At 40.1% G+C, this 22,691-nt stretch overlaps 1 protein-coding gene across 1 annotated transcript in view; it reads right to left on the bottom strand.

The window, feature by feature from the left end:
* The window catches only part of USH2A (usherin), a 530,092-nt gene that overhangs the window by 225,963 nt on the left and 281,438 nt on the right, over positions 1–22,691 (bottom strand). The window contains exon 37 of the mRNA XM_037069500.1: positions 19,005–19,167. Coding sequence (XP_036925395.1) covers positions 19,005–19,167 — 163 coding nt within the window. The remainder of the gene's footprint in view (positions 1–19,004; positions 19,168–22,691) is intronic.

Here is a 22,691-nt window from a genome sequence, read left to right as displayed (position 1 = left end):
CGCGATAAGCATTTCCCATCACAGGTTAGCGTTCCTGTGTGTTTGGCCTCTGCACTGCCCCTGTCTGTGAGTGGAAGTGCATGGTGCAGGGCTGCTGAGGCTTTGGTGTGTGTGAACAGGGTTCCGCATCACTTCACCCCCAGGACCCTACCTAGTGTTTAAGGAGGAGTCCGTCTCTTCCACCCTCTCTGGCTGTGCCCTGCACCCTTGGGCTCTAACTGAGAATTGCACTGGCTCTTTGCGAAATGTTCTTATGTTCACCGACATCAAAATCACATAGGGATTCTTAATAAACATTTACCTCCCTGAGTTCCATTCCAGGTCTACTGAATGAGACTACCCAAGGGTAGGAACCAGAACTCAATTGGTGATTCTCTCCCTGAAGGACGAACAGCTGATTTGGGGTTATTTCACCCATGTTAAAGCTAGTCTTTTTTTCTAAATTTTATGTTTCAATTACAGTTGACATTCATCCATATTCTGGGTTAGTGTCAAGACAACAATAATCTTTGCAAAGAGCTGCCCCTGCAATGTTTTAGGCATCTACCTGGCAGTGTACCTTGTTATTCCAATTGTGTTGACTGTATTCCCTATGCTTTGCTTTACAACCCCATGACTATTTTGTAATTTAGTTCAAATCCCTTCAATTTTTTTCACCCAGCCTCCCAACCCCCCCCCCCCACCTCTAGCATCCACCAGTCAGTGCTCTGCATGTATAAGTCTGTTTCTATTTTGTTTCTTCCAAGCCGGTCTTAGAGTTGTAACCAAAATTTATTTATTTTGTTTCCCAAATCAATGAGGTCATGTTTGGCATCTTATTGATACCTTTAGATTCTAGCTTTGGGTTTTAAAATGTCTATTCTGTCAGTGAAATAAAGCTTCTTCAGAAAGTATAGAAAGCTAACTCTTAAACCAAATCTATCTTTACGGACTACACAATCTAGTACAGTTGTTTGATAAGAATCTCCTAATATACATAAAAATAATTTTAAAAATGAGTCCAGATTACTCTATACCTGAGAACAATAACTCTAGGATTTCTGCTTTAAGTACTTCTCCTCCCTCCCTGATGGAAAATACAGGGGAAAGAAAGATTCTTTGTATATAGGTCAACATTATGCATCACATGAAGAAAACACATTTCACAGAGGTCACATACATTCTAAATAAATTCCTAGATACTATTTCACAGTAACAGAATGTGGAGACTCGATATTCTAAAAAAATTTTCAAAAATGTTAATTCAGGATTTCCGCCAAGATGGAGGCATATGTGGAAACACTGTGCCTTCTCCCACAACCAAGTTTGAATACAACAAAGGTTTGGAGAACAAAGACACAGCCAAAGAACAGAAAATTGAATTATACGGAAGTCCGACAACAACGAACCGTTCAACCGGGTTGGTAAGAGGGGCGGAGCCAGCAGCGGAGCAGGGTCGGGCAGGAAATATCCCCAGACCTAGGCGGGCAAGTGGCCCAGACCCAGTCAGGGTGTGGGGCAGACTGACCTCGGTCACACATTTGCGCACAGTGAGACAGACCACGCAGAACCCAGGGGGCAAACCCAGTGGTGGAGGGCTAACGGTGGTGGCGCACTCGAGTGCAGTGGGACAAAACGTGCGGGTGACGGTGGCAGCTGCCGCACCTGTGGGGGCCGCTATAGAAGGCAGCAGACAGGAAGTCATTGCTCCTCTTTGACCCCGCCCCCGCATACAATGTCACAACCCAGCAACTGAGATGCCCTGCTCTGGTGTACACCTAGGGCTCCGATCCTGCTATGTAACAGGCACGAACAGCCCAAAAGATGGCGCAAGAAGAACTCAAAGTCCCAGAGCCAATAACTCTCAGCGACCGAGAAATTGCCAGCCTCTCAGAAGCACAATTCAGGACACTATTTATCAGGATGCTCACAGAACTGGTTGATTATAGTCACAAATTAGAGGAACATATGAAGGCTAAACTAATTGAAATGAAGGGAGATGCACAGGAAACCAATAATGATGGAAAGGAAACTGGGACTCACATCAATGGAAGGGACCAGAAGGAAGAACAAAACATCCCACCAGAAAGGAATGAAGAAATGAGAATTCAAAAAAATGAGGAGAGGCTTAGGAACTTCCAGAACATCTTTAAATGTTCCAACATCCGAATTATAGGGGTACCAGAAGGGGGAAAGAAACAGCCACGAGTGGAAAACTTATTTGAACAAATAATAAAGGAGAACTTCCCCAGTCTGGCAAAAGAAATAGACTTCCAGGAAATCCAAGAAGCTCAGAGAGTCCCAAAGAAGTTGGACCCAAGAAGGAACACACCAAGGCACATCATAATTACACTAGCCAAGATGAAAATGAAGGAGAGAATCCTAGAAGCATCAAGGGATAAGGGGACAGTCACCTACAAAGGAGTACCCATCAGACTGTCAGTGGATTTCTCAAAAGAGACCTTATAGGCAAGAAGGGGCTGGAAAGATGTATTCCAAGTCATGAAATCCAAAGACTTACAGCCAAGACTGCTCTACCCAGCAAAGCTTTCATTTAGAATGGAAGGACAGATAAAGTGCTTCTCAGATAAGGGCAAGTTCAAGGCGTTCATCATCACCAAGCCCTTATTATGTGAAATGCTAAAGGTACTTATATAAGAAAAAGAAGATGAAAAATATGAACAATGAAAGGACAGCAAACACACAGTTATTAACAACCACACCTAAACCAAAAGCAAACCAAGAGGACAGCTAGATCAGGAGTGGAACCATAGAAATGAAGAACACATGGAGGGTTAGCAACAGGGGAGTGGGAAGAGGAGAAGAGGGGAGAAGGTACAGAAAATAGCCTAGAGGGTAGGTAGAAAATAGATAGGGGGAGGGTAAGAATAGTAGGGGAAATATAGAATCTAAAGAACTTGAGACACGTGGTTATAAACTAAGGGGGGAGAACGGTGGGGGAGGGGGTGTGTGGGTGGAGGGGAATGAAGGGGGGAATAGAACAACTGTAATGGTATAATCAATAAAATATATATTTTTTAAAAAAGAATGTTATTTATCATTCCTACTTTTCTATCTTATATTGAATTTTTAAAAAGTTAAATAAAGAAACAACCCAAATAAACCTCCTGTCCTACAGCTTTTACTTGCAAAAAAACTTTTTCAGCTTCAAATAGGAACTCATACTAAAATGTTACCCACACCCATGTCCATTTCATGGCTAAAACCTTATTGTTAACATTCTAATTAGTTGAACAATAGGATATTTTCTATATGATGATTTTTAAGCAAAAATCTGCATAAACAGACAGCTTCCCGTGTACGAATCAGGGATGCATGTATCACTGCTGTCCTGGGAATTTCTTCCTGTGGGGTTCTCTAGATTGAAATAACATGAATGGGTATGCTTTCCCAGTCTTGTTATAATCATTGTCACAAGAATGTTAATGCACCATATATTCCATAATTTTTCCCTCTGTGCTGTACTGTTCTGACCTTTTCAATATTCTGTAATTTGACTGGCTGGCTGTTTCAGTCCTCTCCTTTTTACAGCCTTATTAACTTGCGGGAAAGAGGTGAGATGCGCAACCAATCCGAATACATAATATTGCAAAGGTCAGTGTAGACCTGTACAGTATCATCACCCACAGAAGACTGTATGCCAGGCATTAACATCCTGATATCTTATTCATGGGACAAAGATGGTAACAAGAACAGAAAATGGCACAACATGAATCCATTCTCGTGACAAAGATGATAATGAGAAATGACAGCGAACAAACCAAACTGATTCTTGTTACCGTGTGAAGATTTTACATGTCAGACCTGGTCCTGCTTTAAGCTAGCCTCTCCCTGAATCCAATTACACCTTAAGGTAGAAAATGCATTGACTAATTTTCCCACTGCTGACTGTAAAAAGGGAAAGCTAGGTTTTTCCTGTATTGAGGTCTCAATTTTAGTGCTGTTTAGCTCCATCCCGCTATTGCAAAATTCTGCCAATACTAAAATCAAAACACATCAAAGGGTGAAAAAGGCCTTTAACGTGAGCTAAGAATTCTAGTTCACTTTAGATAGCACGTATTAATATTTAAGCTACCTTTGTTTATTCTTCCTAAGGATATCATTTCAAATTATATTACCCAAAGGCAAGTGTGTCCTCCAAACTCCATTGTTCTAATAGGTCTCACTTTGGTAGAAATATGAAAGGTGCCAGGTATTTGTTTAAGTTATTACATGGTTAAAGGGACCTATTTCTGGCCTTAAATTTTGCTAACATGGAAAATATGTGTAATATATACCTATGTAGCTATTTTTCTACAGAACATTTTGAGAGAAAAAAAAAGTAACCCCTGAACCACTTAGGGCTCTGAGAAAAACAGTGCTCTATTAATGCATCATATTTCTTACCATTACTGCAATTACTCTAATGCAATTTTTAATTAGTTGTCATCTAGTAAAAGCTGTACTGTTTTGATTTCTCTTTAAAGCAGTCGTTTGCCTGGAATGACAACTGTAGTTCAGGGGATAAATACAGCAACTATTTCATCAACTAGGAAAGGTATAGGATTATGCGAAGTGAATTAAGTCAGAAGAGGACGAGAATGTACAGTTTCACTGATACGTGAGCTATAAAAGAAAAAGCAACAAATGAACACCCACAAAACAAACAAACTAAACCCATAGATACAGGTGGCAGAATATTGGGGGAGAACAAAGAGGATACAGGGTTCAAATGCACAGTGATGGCAGGGGACTAAACTTCGGGTGAGAGCACACAACAGAGTGTAGAGATGTCCTGTTATGAAGTTGTGCACCTGAAATTTCTACAGTGCTATTAACCAATGCTACCCCAATAAAAAAGGGAGAAGTTAATGGTACTAATTTTGGAACCTCACAGTAAAAGAAAGATGTGATAAATTCATGCTTAGCATAGCACAAGAGTTCCTAACTCTTCTCCAAGAGGCAGAAATGTAAACTGAGGAAATCCTGAGCACTCTTACGAATCTCCAATCTAAAGGGAAGTGACTGAGTCAAGTTCATAGAGATTGGAAGAGCAGACAGCACTGGTTGCCCTGCTCACCACTGTGCTGAGTTAGGAGAAGAGGCCGATGCTCCCAAAAGGGGCAGCGAGGTAAGTGAACGAATGCAGTGAATGAAAAGGACATTTACCTGGATCTGAGAGGAGACGGAGAAACTAGATTGCCCCAGAATTCTGCCCAATACATCAATTCATACCTGGTACTTTGCTCTCCTTCCTCTACCCCCGTGTGAGGTCTATAGAGGTGGGCATTCATAAATAGCAACACCCAGTTGTCAAAGTTTTGGTTGAGGGAAGACACACAAACACTGGAAATGAGAAGAAGTAGGCTGCATTTGGGACCAGTGCCAAAAGTCTGGATGAAGTAGACCATACAAGGCACAAGCAAGATGAGTCTGAAGGGAGAAATACTATGCTACACATACATGCATAGAGACAAAAGGAAAGAAAAGGCCCCAACGTAAGACAAATGAATCCTGCAGTTGGCGGGGGGCGGGGGAATTATATGTGTTTCCTAAAATATATAAGAGAATATTGCAGAGCTGGAGAAACAAATCAGAAATTAGAAAAAGTCATTAGTTAAAAAACAAGTTAGAAAAGGCAAGAAACAGAACAGAAGCAGCTGAAAACGAAACTGTGGGACGTCTGAAAGTCTTGGGATAATCATAATCTCTGCATCAGACAAGAGATTGAGAAATTATCATTATCAGAGAGACAATGGTAGACATATAACAAGAAAATGATCAGAAATATAATTTAGATTCATTTCTTTATTCTGGTAACTGAGTAAAGCTCAAGTGTGCACTTGACCGCAGGGTTGTCAATCACATAAGCCCCTGTGGGGACTGAGAAGGTCGATGGAGAGAAACAATGACTCAGGGTTGGTTAGGGTTCTTTTAGATGACCAAGCTGCCCATGGTTCCACGCAAGTCTGACTCTCCACCTCTCCTGACAACTGTTCAAACGGCTCAGTTTTCTACAATAACTCCTTTTGCCTTCATGAAGCATGACTTCTATTATCTGCCACCAAAAAACCATCCATGAAATGGAGAACGGAAAAGTGATATTCACCATTTGTTAATATTGGTTATCTACAGGTGGTGGGGTCTTAGTAAACATTATTTTACTGTGATTTTTAATCATATAGAAAAATACGTGCCTTTTTAAGTCGGCATGCATAATTTTGGAAAGTCAAAAGAATCTTGAGAAGGTTGAAATGTCCAGAGAAAATATATACACTGCATTTAAATTTATAAATTACTTATAGTAAAACCAGGGATCCACAAACTACTCCCCACAGGCCAAATCTGGCCATCTGTCTGTGTTTATAAATAAAGTTTTATTAGAATACAGGACAGGCACTGATACTTTCAGATATTGTCACACTACTCCAGCATTATTGAGAAGTTACGCCAGAGACCATACTGCCTGCAAAGTCTAAAATGTTTATTTAGTATGTGGCTTTGCAGAAAGAGTCTGCCAACCTCTGAATTAAATGATGAAACTGACAACCTCTTAAAAATGTGCTGCCTTCCTCAATAAACAGAGCCATTTCCAATTTCTAGATTGATTTTCTTGAGCAAACTCCTTTTTGAAGAGTGGACCGGGGTATGTAGAAAGAACATTTTATTGAGATGACCCTGTCTTGTGCCAGCGCCCTGTACTGCCATTAATGCTTTTGAATGTCTTTCATTATTCAGCAGTTACGGATGCAAATTACTGAGAAGGGAAGAAGCAGGAAGAGAATGCGTCACCGACAGTCCCTAATCCCACAGGCCCAGGCAGTCTGCAAGCGGGAGTCCAGGCACTTTGCTCTGAGTGCAGTGACAGCTGCCATCCTAAAGGCTTAATCAGAGGAACCAAAGAACAGTGAATGGCTCTTTGGTGAAAGAAGGGTGAGTTTACTGTTCCAACTGCTGCTGAAACACTTTTTTAGACTTCCAGTGGTAATTTGCCAAAAACACAGAACATGTTCTCCCTAAAGATCTTGGTGAAAACAAGCAAATGGCTAAATAAGGTGGAAATATTTGCAGGAAGAGGAAAGTGCAGCGTTAAGACAGCCTTAGATTTTACGGTAAGGAAATAATCAGATAAGGGCACCGAACACTGCCTATTCTAAATATAAAAAAATGAATTTCAAGAAAGGCTGAACGGTGCCTACGTAAAATTTTGGCTTTAAGAACCAAGAACGGGTGGCTAGAGTCGAAGGCAAGAGAACTACAATGTGGCACCAGGGTCCCGAAATAAGCCTTCCGTGTGTAAAGGATCATAAGATAGAAATTTGCTTGTAAAGCAAAAAGAGTTTGATGTATCCATGTTACCCTCCTGGGTGACAACTTCGTCAGTTTTGCTCTCTTATTTAAAGCTGACCTGTTTCCTCCAAACCCCTCAGAAGGTGGCTTCCCAGTCTGCATAATTGTGGAAATAAAAACAGCCTGCTTGAATCCTTCCAAAGGCATTTACTCACCTTACCTGTTTTCTTGCTGTTACCCTAGACCAACAAGGATGGTTCACTGAAAAATAAAGGTGGGAAAACCGGTAACATCTCTGTCCAGAGAAATAGTTCATTACGTTCCTAAGGCAGACTAAGCTTGCAGTTTATAGTCACTCATCTTATAAATTAAAAAAAAAAAAGTGAAGTTATTTTATTTTTTAAAAATATTTTACTTATTCATCTTTAGAGGGGAAGGGAAGGAGAGAGGAAGAGAAATATCAATGTATGGTTGCTTCTCGTGCATCCCCTGCTGGGAACTGGCCTGCAACCCAGGCATGTGCCCTGACCGGGAACAGTGAAGTTACTTTAAAGCTTACTTGATCTTAGAAAAAATATTGAGCAATTTGAACTGTTTATTAATAATGTGATATAGTTCCATATTTAAATCTTGCTCCTTGCTCCTCCTGGAGGCTTCCATTGATACCAATGCTCAGGATACCAATGAAGATTAGCAACTCTTCAAACACGTTCATAACTCATAGACGCCAATAGGAATATTCAGGTCTTTGGGGAGATGATCAGAAAGAAACTGGCTAAAACGAAGACCCAGGGATCTCTAATCCATAATCAAATATCTAGATTGATTGTGTCACTTGCACTTGTATTGATTTCAATTGGAGTAGCTCACCCAAGGGAAGAATAAAAATGTGGAATAAAACTGATTTATGAGGACCAAATAAATCCTTTTGTGAGTGGTAATGAATGGGGACTATTTAACCCTTTCAATCACAGAGTGAAAGAACAATTTATTTTCTAAGAATGCTGAGCTGGCCAAAAGCAGTCATACCGGAAATGCCAATATTGCCAAGTGCCATTACACTAAGTTGTGACGCCAGGAAAAAAAATGCTGCTCCAAACTTGACAGAAGCCACAGTTTGACATATGACATATGTCTAGCTTTCCTGGGCCAGCTTCTGTGTGCCAAAACACATGATGAACCTCTAAAATCCAGAGTGGTATGGAGTCACTCAATACATGTTTATTGTACTTATTTACATGATTTATAAGGCAGCTGGGGAGCAAGAGAAAAACATGGTGGCATATAAATGACACTTAATTTTTTTGTTTAATATAGATGTTTTCTATTTTATTGAGGGCTATCTTCAGGATAATAGGGATATCCACAGAGAGAGCTTTCTGTATAACTAGGGCACATGCACATATTCACCTTAAAGAAAAGTAAAGGACCTAGAAAAATGGAAATGACTGTACAAAAATGGAAAACAACTGTTTGATCCTATCCATGGAGCCAACCAGCCAACCAGTGGATTTAAAGAAAAAGAAATGAGTTACCTCATGTTCTATAAAATGTGTAGACAAAACAGTCTCAAAAGTTTGGAGTTGACTTAAATTTTAACCTTTCCACCTGTGCTGACATCTTCCACCCACGTTCTAAACCTAAACTGTCCAATACAATAGTGACTGCCCACACAGGGCTTTTGAGCACTTGAAATGTGCCTAGTTAATTTTAATTAAAATCTGATCACTGAGACCTGGCTTGCGTAGCTCAGTGGATTGAGTGCCGGCCTGCAAACCACACGATCACGGTTCGATTCCCAGTCAGGGCATATGCCTGGGTTGCAGGCCAGTTCCCAGCAGGGGACTCACGAGAGGCAACCATACATTGATATTTCTCTCCTTCTCTCCTTCCCTTCCCCTCTAAATATAAATAAATAAAATCTTAAAAAAAAATAAAAGAAAAAACAAAGAACATTGACTTAAAAAAAAAAATCTGATCACTGATTTAGTTCCTGGAAAACTTCTAAATATGTTTGGTATGTGAATCTAATTTTTTAGTTGAAAACTTTATGAAACCTAAATGTGGATCAAATATTTCTGATAAACATTATCACTGAATTGAAGTGGTTCATATGTGTAAAATATACACATAGACTTATGAAAAAAGAATGTTGGCATCTCATTATTAACTTAGGACTTGGCTTAGATGTTGAAATGATACTGTTTTGGGTATATTGGTTTATATAAGCTATGCTACCAAAGTATTTTCAACTTTTTTACTTTTTAATGTGTAAACCAGGAAATTTAAATTTTTGCATGCCAAAGGGGGTATTATAATGCACAATTAAATGCAGGTTTATTTTTGTCTCAAACTGATTAAAGAAAACCACATTGTTTCAGGATCTGGCTACCTATATTCACACAAAATAAAGATGAAATTATTTAGTAGAAGGCACAGATTCTTCTCAACACATTGCATTTAATTCACAGTCCTAAGAAAGCCGTGGCAGAACCATTTCCAGGGGACTGCTATGAGAAAGAGTTAGTTGATTTGTTATCAGTTTTGTCACTCTGGCTTGTACTGCCATGGTGTTTAATGAACGGACAGGAAGCTAACTTTATTTTTCCTCCCCAGCATAAAAAGGCTTTTAAAAAATTAATACATTTTACTATTTACAATGAGATATAATTTAATTCAGTTTGAGGGCACCATAATTATTATAGCATAATAATTTTTCTAGTATAAGTTTCCTGCATATGCCTTACAGAGTAAATCACGAAACAGGAAACAGTTCAAATCAAAAAGATAATAAGAGACTCTATTAAAATAAAGGAATAAATTATTAGGAGAAGGTGAACAGGAGCTACTTTAGAGGTAAAGAGTTTAAGGAAAAGCAGGATGATAACAAACAGCAAACAACTTCTTCTGAAAGAAGCTGAGGCCCAAGACTTTCCTCACCCATCTGATGCAGCCCTGTCTTTCGTTCCCAATTTTCCTGAGAGATTGGAGCCAAAGCATGAGGTTTGTGATCCTCAACGCTGTCCGATGACAAAGGCCATCGAAGGGACCCTTCCTTAGACGCCCCCTACCCTGCAAAGGAGCTGAGCAATCACAGGAGGAAATGCCAGCTGTAGGATGGCGTCTCAGAGGTGGACAACACCCACTGGCCCTGGAAAGCTAGGCTTTGTTCCAGTTCTCTACAAAACCCTCTCTCCCACATCCCTCTAATATTCAGTCATGGCTGGCACCCGTCTACGGAGACCCTCCTTATCCCAAATCCAGATAATTAGGGATGACGGTTACACTCTCAGTCTAGAAATACCTAAAAACAGACCCTCCTACTGCTATTTATGCAGCAAACACTGAACCCTTGCCATGACAAAGCGCACAAGCACCAAGGCCTGGCAGGTAGGTGAGGGGTATACAACTCCCACTGGGAAGCATTACAAGTCTGCCCCACGGCTGACGTCTTTGTATGCTCGTCCTCATGTATGTCCCAGATACCCGCCGGGAGGCACTGGGCGAGTATGAAAATGATTCAGGGATTTAAAAAAATTCCTTAAATACTTCCCATTTTGAAAAGGAGAACTGGATTAAAAAAATAAACCATGCAAAGTCTTCTAAAGCCCAAGGTAAGTTGTCCAGGGGTGAGGGGATGGCGATATTCCCCGTCTACCAGTCTCCTTTCACCGGCAGGGAGGACGGAGAGTGCTTACACTGAGATGCTCTGCAGCGCTGGAAACGTGAGCTTACGCCACAAGGACGCAGGAACCTGGCATACGCCGACCTCTGTGGGAGACGAGCCCTGACTGGGTGTGCAGCCCAGGTGAGGATTTGCATTTCATCATCACCTCGTCTCGTCCTCAGACGCAATAGCACAGACTTGGAACTTGTTCGTTATGTCAAGAAAATAGCCAATTAGATGTGAGACACAAATTCAATAAGCGACTGTGTGAGTGTTGAGAACAGACGAGTTCTTAAGGAAGTTTGATAAATTAATGCCTAACTCCATTCTTGTGGAGGAATATGTCCTAATTACACATTTCTATAGTTTTATTGGCCATGACATGATAGACAATCAGACGTGCCAATATAGCTGGGGGTAAATATTCTATAGACAAATGTGTGCAGGGACGTATAGCTGATTGTTGCCCATTTACATGTTCAGAACAATACAGCAATGATTTTTAATTCACTGTAAAGTGGTTTTTATTTCCTGAGTATGTATATGTATGCACATTTATACCTCTAGAAATGTGTTGAGAAATTTGCTTTTCAAAGAAATAGGGAGAACGTAATTTTCTTACGGTCCCTGTATTTTCACTGCTGCTCACATTACTACTGGCTTTGAATATAACTTTCCCCACAGCTGTCATTCCTAATACTTCCTGTCGATTTTAAAACATCTGAAACGGTCAGGGGGAAAGAGGTACTCTCTCACACGGCGCTCGCTCAGCGTCTTCTCTTTCTCTAAAAAATACTGCAGGGCCAGTATCTGGACCACGCGGAAAAGGCGTAGTCCCAGACCCTGAACATGCCTGTGTTGAGGAGCATCTGAGCATGGAATACTATTGCCTGTTTCTTCAGACTTGCACTGAGTTTCAATGGCCACACAGTGGGTTTGGATGTAATAACATGGGATGGAGCTGTACCTTCTCTGACCTTCCCCATCTAAAAAAATTTTGGGGAAATCAGAGTAAGTGATGCTAAGAAGAAGAACACCAAGACAAGCCACGTTTCTCTGCTTCTCCAGCTGCCAGGCAAGGCATCCCGCTCTCTTTCTCCGAAGCATTTCTCTCCCACCAAACACACTTCACAAGATCACAGGTGAGCCTGCCCCCTGACCCTCTAACTCCTTACGGGGAAGTGATTTCAAATCGCTTAAGAAGCTGTTTCTTCATCGCCCCACTGGCTGACTCACAGCTCTGAAGTTCTCCGACTGGATTCCAAGGTACAGGCTGCCCTGCATCCCGGGGACCACCCGCCACAGGCTTAGTAAGGCTTCCGTTCCCATGTCTAACTACTTTCTTTACCTTCCCAAGGAAACGCATGCCTCCCTATCTTTTCTCTCCCTTGTAATTTTTTATAAGGCACAGTTTATTCCAGATGGAAAGGCATCAATCATTTATACTCCATCTTTAGATCGCCTTGCCTCCTTCCAGATATTAGCATCACAGAAAAAACTGCAGGGCCCTAATTCCTAGCCTCCAAAAACAAACAAACAAACAAAAAACTGGAGCCTTCCATGCCTCAGTAACTCCCTTACACTATCCTTACATTTCAGTCCTAAATAGTCTCACTTATTTTTCTGACCAATCTTAGTGTGTCCTTATTGTTTTACAGTATCTTCACGGATGTTGTTTATTGATCATTGACAATTACTAGAGAAAGAAATGCAGGCAACACATGAGAGGGAAATTTCACATCACCCATGTCACCACCACAAGAGTTATCCCGGACAACCACTGAAATTTCCCCCGCTGGCCTTTTGTCCGGCAGCAGGCTTCTGCCAGAGGATTCGGATCTGTCCTCAGAGGGAGAGCCCACAGGGATCCCTCCAAACTCCTCTGCTCTGGAATTGTCTGCTTTTACCAACTCTCTCTCTTTTAAAAATTTTACCGCAAAATGAACAATATGCATTCGTGGTAAAAACATTTTTAAATTGAGTATGCAAAGAAATGGGGAAAAGAAATCATTCTTAACACAACCACCAAATATAACAACTATTATGTCTATGTATATATAAATTATATACACAGAATATACATATTATCTCCAAATTTCCATTTCCCTTCTTTAAAAACAATCTTCAAAATGAATCACACCTTTTCAGGACCATTTGTTCTTACCAGCAGATAAAATACCTGATAAATACTGATTTCGTGATTTGGTCTTTCTCGTCTTTCTCTCTCTCTCTCTCATCCCTGCCTCCCCTCCTCCATCTTTCTTTCTTCCTCAGTTCCCCGTCCTACGCTTTCCTTCCACTCTTTCTTCTAGAAGATTCGTTGCTGGTTGAAGGTATCCACCATGGGGGGAAAAAGAAAAGAACACCCCCTAAAAACTATTTCTGATACCTTTCTATATTCAGAAAGAAGAATTGGCAGGGACCAAGAAAACAATTCCATCTCACCCATATGAGTTTATGAAACTACTCTTTCTTTTAAAATACAACTTCCTTGACTAACACTCAAGGATCATTTTCATGTACCCTATTATGTTTTTTTTTTCAGCGATCCACCAGCTCTCTTTCTCAAATAAACATCTTTACTCTGTGCTACAACACAAAATAGGGGATTAGGAGAAACAGGCACTGACAGATGAAAACTGAATCTGCAACCCAGTTTTTCAGAACAAGTAGGCGTCGATGCCTCACAAAGGGCTCAGCAAAGGGCACACCTGGGTGCTTTGCCTTAGAAACTCAGACACTAAACAATCCGTCAGGATATCAAGCAAGGAAGATTATTTCCTGATTCATTCAAAAGGAAGGGAAATGGAGAATTAAACTATTTGCAGAGGACTACACCAAGACTGCTTACAAGAAAAAGCAGGACATGGCACTGTCTACCGGTGTATAGAATAGAGCCAGTGTGCAGAGACTAAAGAATCTAGACTAAAGAATCTAGACTAAAGGGGCCCATCTTTGTAAAAATATTCTCAAGAACCTCAGAATATTTCCTTTTCCTCTTAATAATATTATTATCTATTCTCCTTCTGATAATTAGATGGTTTTATATGTGTAGACGAAACTCTTTTTGAGACTTTATAAAATCAGGAGAAAACCATAAATTATCATAACACATTATGATCATTTTTACCTGTCAGTGAGATTAAAAAAATTAGAAATTTTAAAAAGTTTCACATAAGCCATATTTTTGCGACTATGTTGTCAGTTATTTCCGTGTTTATTTCTAAATTTACACATTCATTAAAAAAATGAACCCTCGATAAGTTTCATCAGAAATGTTTATATATCTGTTACCTATAATTGAAATAGTTAATTCATATAGAACCATAAAAAAACACTGAAGCTACTGCATGTCCACCCCAGGGAGCTGGCTGTTCATCTGTGCAAGGTGAACAACTTCCTCCGGAGAGCCACTGAGCAAAGCGCGTATTTCAAGCCAGCAAGTGGCACTTGCGATCCCTAGGAAAAACGAATCTGCGTCATACGTTCCTCGTAATGCAAAGGAGGCTGCGCATCGGGCAGAAGCCCACAGAACCGAGCGCCAATCCCTACGTTCCTGATACACAACATTAAGAAAAGGCAGAAACTCTGATCTGATAGATCCCAGGGTGGGTTGGGCACTGGTAAGTTTTCCTGTTCACACTTGTTTGTGCTCCTCGACATTCTCCCACGATGTTTTCATACTTGAGTTCTTCCGATCCATGACAGAAGCAAAGGGCAAGGCCCAGGGTTTCCAAAACCTTCCCCCAATTAGCTCTGGTTACTTGTCACACCAACACGCTTGGTTTTTCTCTTTGCCTCTCGCGCCTCAGAATGACATGCTAGGCTGGCCTGTTTTCTCTTCTCTACTTGTTGGAAAATTCTGGGGGGAGGGCAGAGGTCCTCGAGGTCCCACCTTTGATGTCGTTTTCTACACCTCGGATTTGGTTTATTAAAAACGAGTTAAGAGTCTAATTAATCAGGCTATCATTTTCCACCTGGTGAAATTTCTGTGCTGCATGGAAAATGACAACAAATTCTAGTAACAAAATAGCACAGATGCTTCATGAGGTTAGATAAAATATACATCAGTCATATCACCCATTAAATACAAATATTGGAAAGTATGGCTTTCTAATGATAGGTATCTGAGGGCGAACTCTGTCATTTTAAAACAGAGCTCTTTTAAATGACTTATTTATTAATAAATATATAATTTATAATTATGTAAGTTATATAATTATGAAATATCAGTGAATAAAATGTATTTAAAAAATGTGTAAGATGTATATGGAGAAAACATTCAGATAGTGTGAGAGGCACCGGAGACAAAGAGAAAGAATAATCACATTATTGATGGAGAAGCCCAACATCGTGGAAATATTAATTCTACACATGTTAACCTTTAAACCCAATCCCATCCTTCTAGAACTAGCACCAGGACTTCTGGAGGGAAGTAACAGATTATCAGTATTGATTTAAAAAAAATTAGGTTAAAAATTTATAAAATAAAAATGAGGTGACCTAAACCTACCAGGCATTAAATGTATTTAGAGCTTTATTAAAATATTATGGTTGTATAAATAAAAGCATAGACTTGTTCAGACATATTTATAAATAAATATGGAAATTTAGGACTTTTTAAAGATATTAAATCATTTGGAAAAAATAGGGATTATTTAACAAATGGTTTGAGACGATGGGATATTTTTTCTAAAAAATAATGTTTGACCCATATGTTATAGGTATATATATTTATATACATCTCAAATGAATTGACTATAAATGTATTAAAAATAAAGCCTCCAAGTGCTAGAAAAAAACAATGGCAAAAGGAAAAGTATTGCTACTCACATAACAGATTCCATTAATACACAAAGAACTCCTAAAGCTCAGTAAAACACAGGCAAAAGGCACAAAGAATTTGCAGAAAAAGAAATATAAGTGGTTTTTAAACTTATGAAAATAAGTTCAAACTAAGTCATCATAAGAAAAATGCATTCTCCCAATACCGTTAGAGCTGTTTTTACCATAAACTCAGGGGACGCAGCTCTGAGGACACTGGCCCCTCCTGTTTCTCAGGAGGATGACTTGTGGCCTCCATGGAGTGAGAGCTGATGATATGTTCCAAGGCTACAAACTCACATTTCCTTTGATCTAGCCAATCATTTCAGTGAATGTATCATATGTGCAAAAGTGTAAAATGGTGTGCCTACATCTTTATTTATCGAGGTATTCTTTGAAATAGCTGGAGATGAGAGAGAACTTAAATGCTCATTAGTAGGGGATTGGTTCAAGCAGTGATGGTATAATGCGTACAACTGAATGTAAAAAGAATGAGGACGGTCTTTACATATTGATGTGACAGGGTCTCCGAACCTGGAAAAAAGCACAGTACCAAAGCAAGACTATGTACATGTTTGCTAATGGGGAAATAGGTACTTGCTTGTATATACATAAAATATTCTAGAAGCTCTAAGAAATGGAGTACATTGGCTTCCATAGGGACTAGAGGCCACTTTTAATGGCTTACTGTTGTCTGTCTTTTAAATGTTGATTCATGAGAATATAAAACCTGATAAAAAGTAAACCCTTTGTGGGCAACCCCACTGTGATATGTGCCACCTCATTTGTTGTCACAAAATCTAACATTGACCTTGTCAAGTAGGTAGTTCAGGATCTAAGTTGATACGTACCAAGGGGTCTGGTGGGAGAGTCTTCCTGAGCCAGCCCCCTATTCTGCTCTACAAAATAGTGACCAGGCCGCAGGTGGATTTATGTGCAAGCTGGGCTTGCTTCCTACCAGCTGACTTTCTCCACCTTAAACACCCAGCCACCGCGCCTGAGCAGCTCTCTCAGGAAGGGGTGAAATACAATTGTTCACTATGTCAAGGAAATAACCGATGAGCCATCAGACCATTCGATGAGCTTTGTATAAATCTGGTGAACAGATGATATCTTAAATGAGTTTGACGAATTAATGCTTCATTTGTCTCCTGTGGAGACATGCAGACCTCCCTGTGCCCAGTGTGCCTGCCTGTCACCCAACTGATGATGGGTGCCAGAGTGGGACAGGTTTTGAAATCTGCTCACTTAACCTGGCACACCAGGATTCCAGGCACAGGGACCCCATGCCATGAATGTCTGGGGGGTCCACCCCAAGACGATCCTTCTGCTTCCGACCCAGGAGTTGAGCACACACCGCCCAACTCCCTAAGTCAAATCCGGTAATTGCTTCCAATTTGTCTGTTTTGCTTTTGGCAATTAACACACTGAAACGTTATCACGAAGGAGTTCATCTCATTTATAAGACTCGGTTTTCCCGCCACTAAGATATGCAGGCACTCCGTTCTTTATTACCATCAGGAGATAAATGACTGGTTTTCGTTGCTGAAGAATATATAATGGTTAAAAAGTCACTTTTTTCCTCCAGCTCTACATAAATCACAGAACTAGTCAATATTTAATAATGCTTGCCTTGGTCTGGAGTCCCTTGATCACCTCTGTCATGTGTAATAGCTCCCTCTCCGATATCTTTGACATAAAAGCCTAGCTTTACTGCAATGCTAACATGTAGAGGGTCATTACGGATCGACATTTACCTTAATCTGTGACTGCCAACCATGAACCGATAAATTCCAGCAGATTCCACTGGGAGAAATCAGTAAACTTCGCAGTGGAAAGAACTGAAGGAAAATTCTGCCGAGAACAGAATACATTTTCTACAAGGGCTGCTCAGCAAATGGGTTCTGACTTTTGAAAGTTCTCTCGCTGCTCGGCTTTGCAACATTTAATACCGTTTTGATGGTTTGAGGGGTGGGATGACAACCGGAGATGACATGACTTAGAAGGCAAGCAGAAGTCTTCTCTGCAAAAACAATGCAAGATTAAACACAACGGGGGATATGGCTCTTGCATTATTCACCCAGCTGCCTTGGCCGGGAGAGCTGGCTGTCATGGGTCCAGCCTAAATGTGGCTTCTTTTTCTCAAATCGATCATCACTCCTTCACCTCATAATCTTGCAAGTTCTTTACAGCCGAATACATCAAAGACTTGATTGCATAAAAGAGGGACACACAAAGCTTCGAAAGGATTGGCGTGGGCTGACACACACTGGCACTCGCTCTACATTTGCTCGCCATCCTGGTTCGCGGACACGCACTCTTCCTCCTCATCAGCCAGTTCCAAAGTTGTTCCCTTACCTCCTGCGACACTGTGAGGGTGTTATTAAGTCCTCCAAATACTTGTGGATAATTCCGAAACAAAGGAGCATTTTTAAAGTCTAAGGATCATTCTCTTATTGTTAAGAGCAAGTGTGACTATGTCTAAGTTTCTTCCCATTGGCCACTAATTTTAAAAGAAACACTTAAAACACCTCCTTTAAAAATAACATGACCACTCCTGAAAATGCTCAGAGTAAACACTTAATCGCAATTATTTTTGCTAAAATCTACAGCTGCATTTTTTTATGGTAGAGACTGCTTAAAATGAGCACCACACATAACCACACCCAATCTAACACATATGCAAAAGACCATTTTCAATACTATCAAGGAATCCTATGTCTTTTAATCCATGTCCACTTAATTTAGGGGAACACATACCAGCCCCACCAACTTAGTTTAGAAGTGTTAAAATGGTCACACACACACACACACACACACACACGCCAGTTTAAGATGGATGGCAAAATTAAAGCTCAACTCTGCACAACATTTGAGATTTTTACCCTTCATGAAGAAAGGGGAAAAAGAACACAGAACACACACTAGATGAGTCTTTCTCAAACTTGAGCGTGCATCAGAATGACCGGAGGGGTGTGTTAAAATGCTGGGCGCTGGCCCCCAGCCCAGGAGTTTCTGAGTCAGTGTGGCACAGGGCTTGAGGGTGCACCCTTCCCACAGTTTATCAGCTGAAGCTCTCACGGCAGCTCTGGGGGCCACGCAACAGCTGCATTATTGGCTCCTCATTACGGGATGTTTTCAGAGGAAATAAAGAAATCAAAACCTGTGGTTAACACGAAAGCTTTCACAAGAAATGCAATTGCTTTCTCATGCCATTGAAGTGAAAAAATTACAATCCAGTTACCTCGCTCTGCGTAGAACATCCCAGTGAAAAGGACTGAGTACGTCAAGCGTCCGTTCGGGTGCAAAGGGGCTGCCCACCTCACGTGGGCTTTCCGGGGTCCCTCCGTTTCCACAAACACATTTACTGTTCCTTCTGGAGGAGCTTCGAGTGTTTGATTTTCTACCTGGGAGTACAAAAAGATTTATTTTTGTTTGCAAATACAGTACGTACACGCTTCGCTTTGAGCCTGCTTCTTCAAAGAACCTCTGCTGGCTGTGAAGTAAACTATTTTGACAGCAGCATCTTGTATGAATCCCTCACTTTGTCAGCACGATCAAAGCACGCCTCGTGTTTCCTTCCTCCCGCTGGTAAAGCTTAGAGGGGGAGCGCCCGACCGAAGCAGGCGTTTGTGATTTCCGGAATACATGGACCCGATCCCACTGCCACAGCGCCTAAGGCTGTGCCTGGCTGTAGACTATTTCTAGGATGGCTTAACAACGATTTTCATTTTCATGGGATTGCAAAAGGGAAGAAGTGCACAAGCCCTGTGTTCGTAACTTCCTGACTTCTGGACTCTGTCAGAGGCCACAACAAGCATCTCTCACACACACACACACTTCTGAGCTGTGGTGCTCACAGTTGTTAATGAATCACCACAAACTCACGAGCATCACCCATGAATGTTGACCTTTTGAGGTTTATTGAATGCTGATCATTTTGACCTTATTTTTGAAGTGTGGGCCCATGCCTTGTGAGAATACAAATATTTACAATTATGAAACCTTCGTTTGTTAGGGTGCATTCACTTTCTCAATTATGGAAATAAATGTGAAAAAGACAGAGTGTTAATATTTAATAACTATGAGGTCATATCATGTTTTATTTTCCTCTGAGAAAGGTGGCAGGGTTCTTGAGATCTGTAACTCTTGCTCACTTTTTTTTTAAGACTTTATTTATTTTTTTTTAGAGAGGAAGGGAAGGAGAGAAATATCAATGTATGGTTGCTTTTTGTGAGTCTCCTGCTGGGAACTGGCCTGCAACCGAAGCGTGTGCCCTGACTGGGAATCAAACCGCGATCATGTGGTTTGCAGGCCCGCGCTCAATCCACTGAGCTACACCAGCCGGGGCTTGCTCACTTTTTTTGGTATAGTCTAATAGCTATGTACAAAAAATAATCAAGAATTTTGGGAAAATATCAATTCATCATTTTACTATTTTATGACAATGCAAATAGTATTATTATATCTCTGCATAAAGTCCAAATTATTGCATAAAAATAATTTTAAGGGTTCCAAATAAAATGAGATTCAAATAGTTGAAGAATTAGGGGAATTAGGACAATTCCAGAAAATTATATTATTATCCTCACATATCTGGTTAATTCAAAATAAATATATTTTTAAAATTTTCTTAAGTATCTGGATAAACACTCCAGGTTTTGCTCCACACTGAATTTGGTAATTGTACTCTTTTGCACTGACTCGGTCTTTAAATTTTTAAAAAACTTTTGATTATCTATTTTGCCTAAAAAGAATATTAAGAAAGAGGCATCCTGGGAGACTGGCCCACATTCTTCTGGAAACCTCCTGTGACACACACACACATATTTGGAACAAATACACACATCAAAGGTGCAATTAAAGCACCTAAACATTTTAATAAAACTTTCAGTCTTGATAAAACTTTTACCAAGTACCAGATACCCTTGTATAAATTATTTCATTTAAGTTTTCACAGCAACACTTTCCAAGCAGACATTATTTTCCCTCTGTGACAGTTGAAAACTCTGAAGTTTAGCAGAATATGTTTCCCAAGGAGGCATGGAGAATAGCAGCAGACAGCAATGGAGCTGATATCCCATGTAGAGTTTTCTTGTCCAAAACATCCATTGTAACTTAAATCTAGATGTCTTACATACACATTCCTGTAAAAAGTGAACGTGAAAATGCGTGTGCGCACGTGTGCCAGGGTGTTGGTCTGTGCAAGCAGGCCGTCACGAGGAAACCGCGCCAGCTTCTTAAGCATCTGACACAGCAGCGACCTACAGTTCCAGACTTCATCCTTAAGAGGCCCCTGGGGAACTGAATCCAATGAACATTCGAAGGCCAAACACAGTCATAAAACTCCCCATCTGAGATTGTCAGGTGGAAACAAACAAACCAGAGCAAAGCGATCTTCCTGTGGACAAATCCCCTTTTTTATAGAGACACAGAATGTAAAGGGGTTCCATCAAATATAATTCAATGATAAAATTGAAAGTAAGGAAAGCACACAAAAAATTCTCTGTTGCATTTTCTGTTTCTTTTCATTATTATTTCAAACTTTGATAAAGTCCCAATCATTAGGTTTAATTTGACAGTGCATATTAGCATCTTAAAATTAAGAACAAAGACACTGTACACTGCTTTTTACAATGGAATTTCCTTAAAAGCAAAATACATTGGGTTAATGAATAAGAAACACAAAGAAATCCTTTTTTTTTTCAAATGGGCATAGAACAATTCCTTCTGAACTACAGATAACAAGTAGTAAACTTAGTTAGGCTAAAGATAAAACAACACATTGAGCTAATATTACATTAAAATGGTAAGAATGGAGAATTTATGTATGCATTTTTTTAAATATTGTATTTCATGTAATTTGTCCTCTTTAAACTACTTTTCTTTCAATATATTGTCAATTTGTCAATTCTGAGGGTGAACCGTAACACAGTCGTGACTGTAGAATGTGTCTGTCCTAGAAGACTTTGGGTAGTGTTTCCTTGCATGCATGAAAAATTATATTAAATATATAAAAGATGTAAAATAAATAGGCAGGTTTTCTAAAAATCAAAAGAGTTATCATTAAGAAATGCTGTTAGATGAACTCAACATTTGACTCTCCCAGAATTTATCCTTTGATTTCTGCCAGAAAAAAAAGATTTAAAAATAGAAATTACATATTTTTGTTTGAATAAAATGTTATAACACCGGGTTTCAGATAAAAGAATGCCTGTGAAATGTATATGTACTTGCTACATTTGGCTGAATTTTGTTGAATATCATACTGTAATTTAATAATAGGAAAGCCTGACTTTTAAGACTGATTCACAGACTTCTCAAATCAACAAGATGCATTTAAAAAAACTCTCAACAAAAACCCAAATCTGTAATATCCTGCATGATTGTGGCAGGTGTCTTGCACTACTTAGAATACTCCTAGGCAGTCTCTTGAAGGCATAATAATTCCTGTAACCGGCACAAAATATTTTAGAAATCTATTGAAGATCATGGGTTCTAACTTCCTGGCAAGCATATAGTTGACTTGTTCTCAATAAAGACGTTATTGTTCAATTCCAGTGATTAGAGATGGATCACTGACTTGGGAAAAGAGTCTGCAGGCTGAGTGCAGGATTGAGCAAAGAACCAAGGGGAGAAAATGAGACCCTCCCCATCAGGACTGAGTCTGGCATGGATGGGGCTGCGGCAGGGCGGGTTTCTGTGTCCCCCGTCCCCTCAGGGCACTGTGGCACTTGATTTCTTAAGGTTAACATCGCCTATATCCACACAGGACACAGGTCGATAACTGTGTCCCCCTTGTTTAACGTCCTGCGAACAATGGGAGACAAGGTGGCAGCCAGCGTGGCAGCCAGGACCACAACTGGCAGGTTATATTTCTGAGAAAGACTAAGTTTCAAGCTCTTGCAAAGTGTTCTTTTGTGTCTTTTCC

Source organism: Sturnira hondurensis, unplaced genomic scaffold (assembly GCF_014824575.4).
Source record: "Sturnira hondurensis isolate 20B ecotype Veracruz unplaced genomic scaffold, ASM1482457v3 Scaffold0018525, whole genome shotgun sequence".
Lineage (NCBI taxonomy): Eukaryota > Metazoa > Chordata > Mammalia > Chiroptera > Phyllostomidae > Sturnira > Sturnira hondurensis.
The sequence above is the reverse complement of the archived record's forward strand: the minus strand, read 5'-3'. Positions and strand labels throughout refer to the sequence as shown.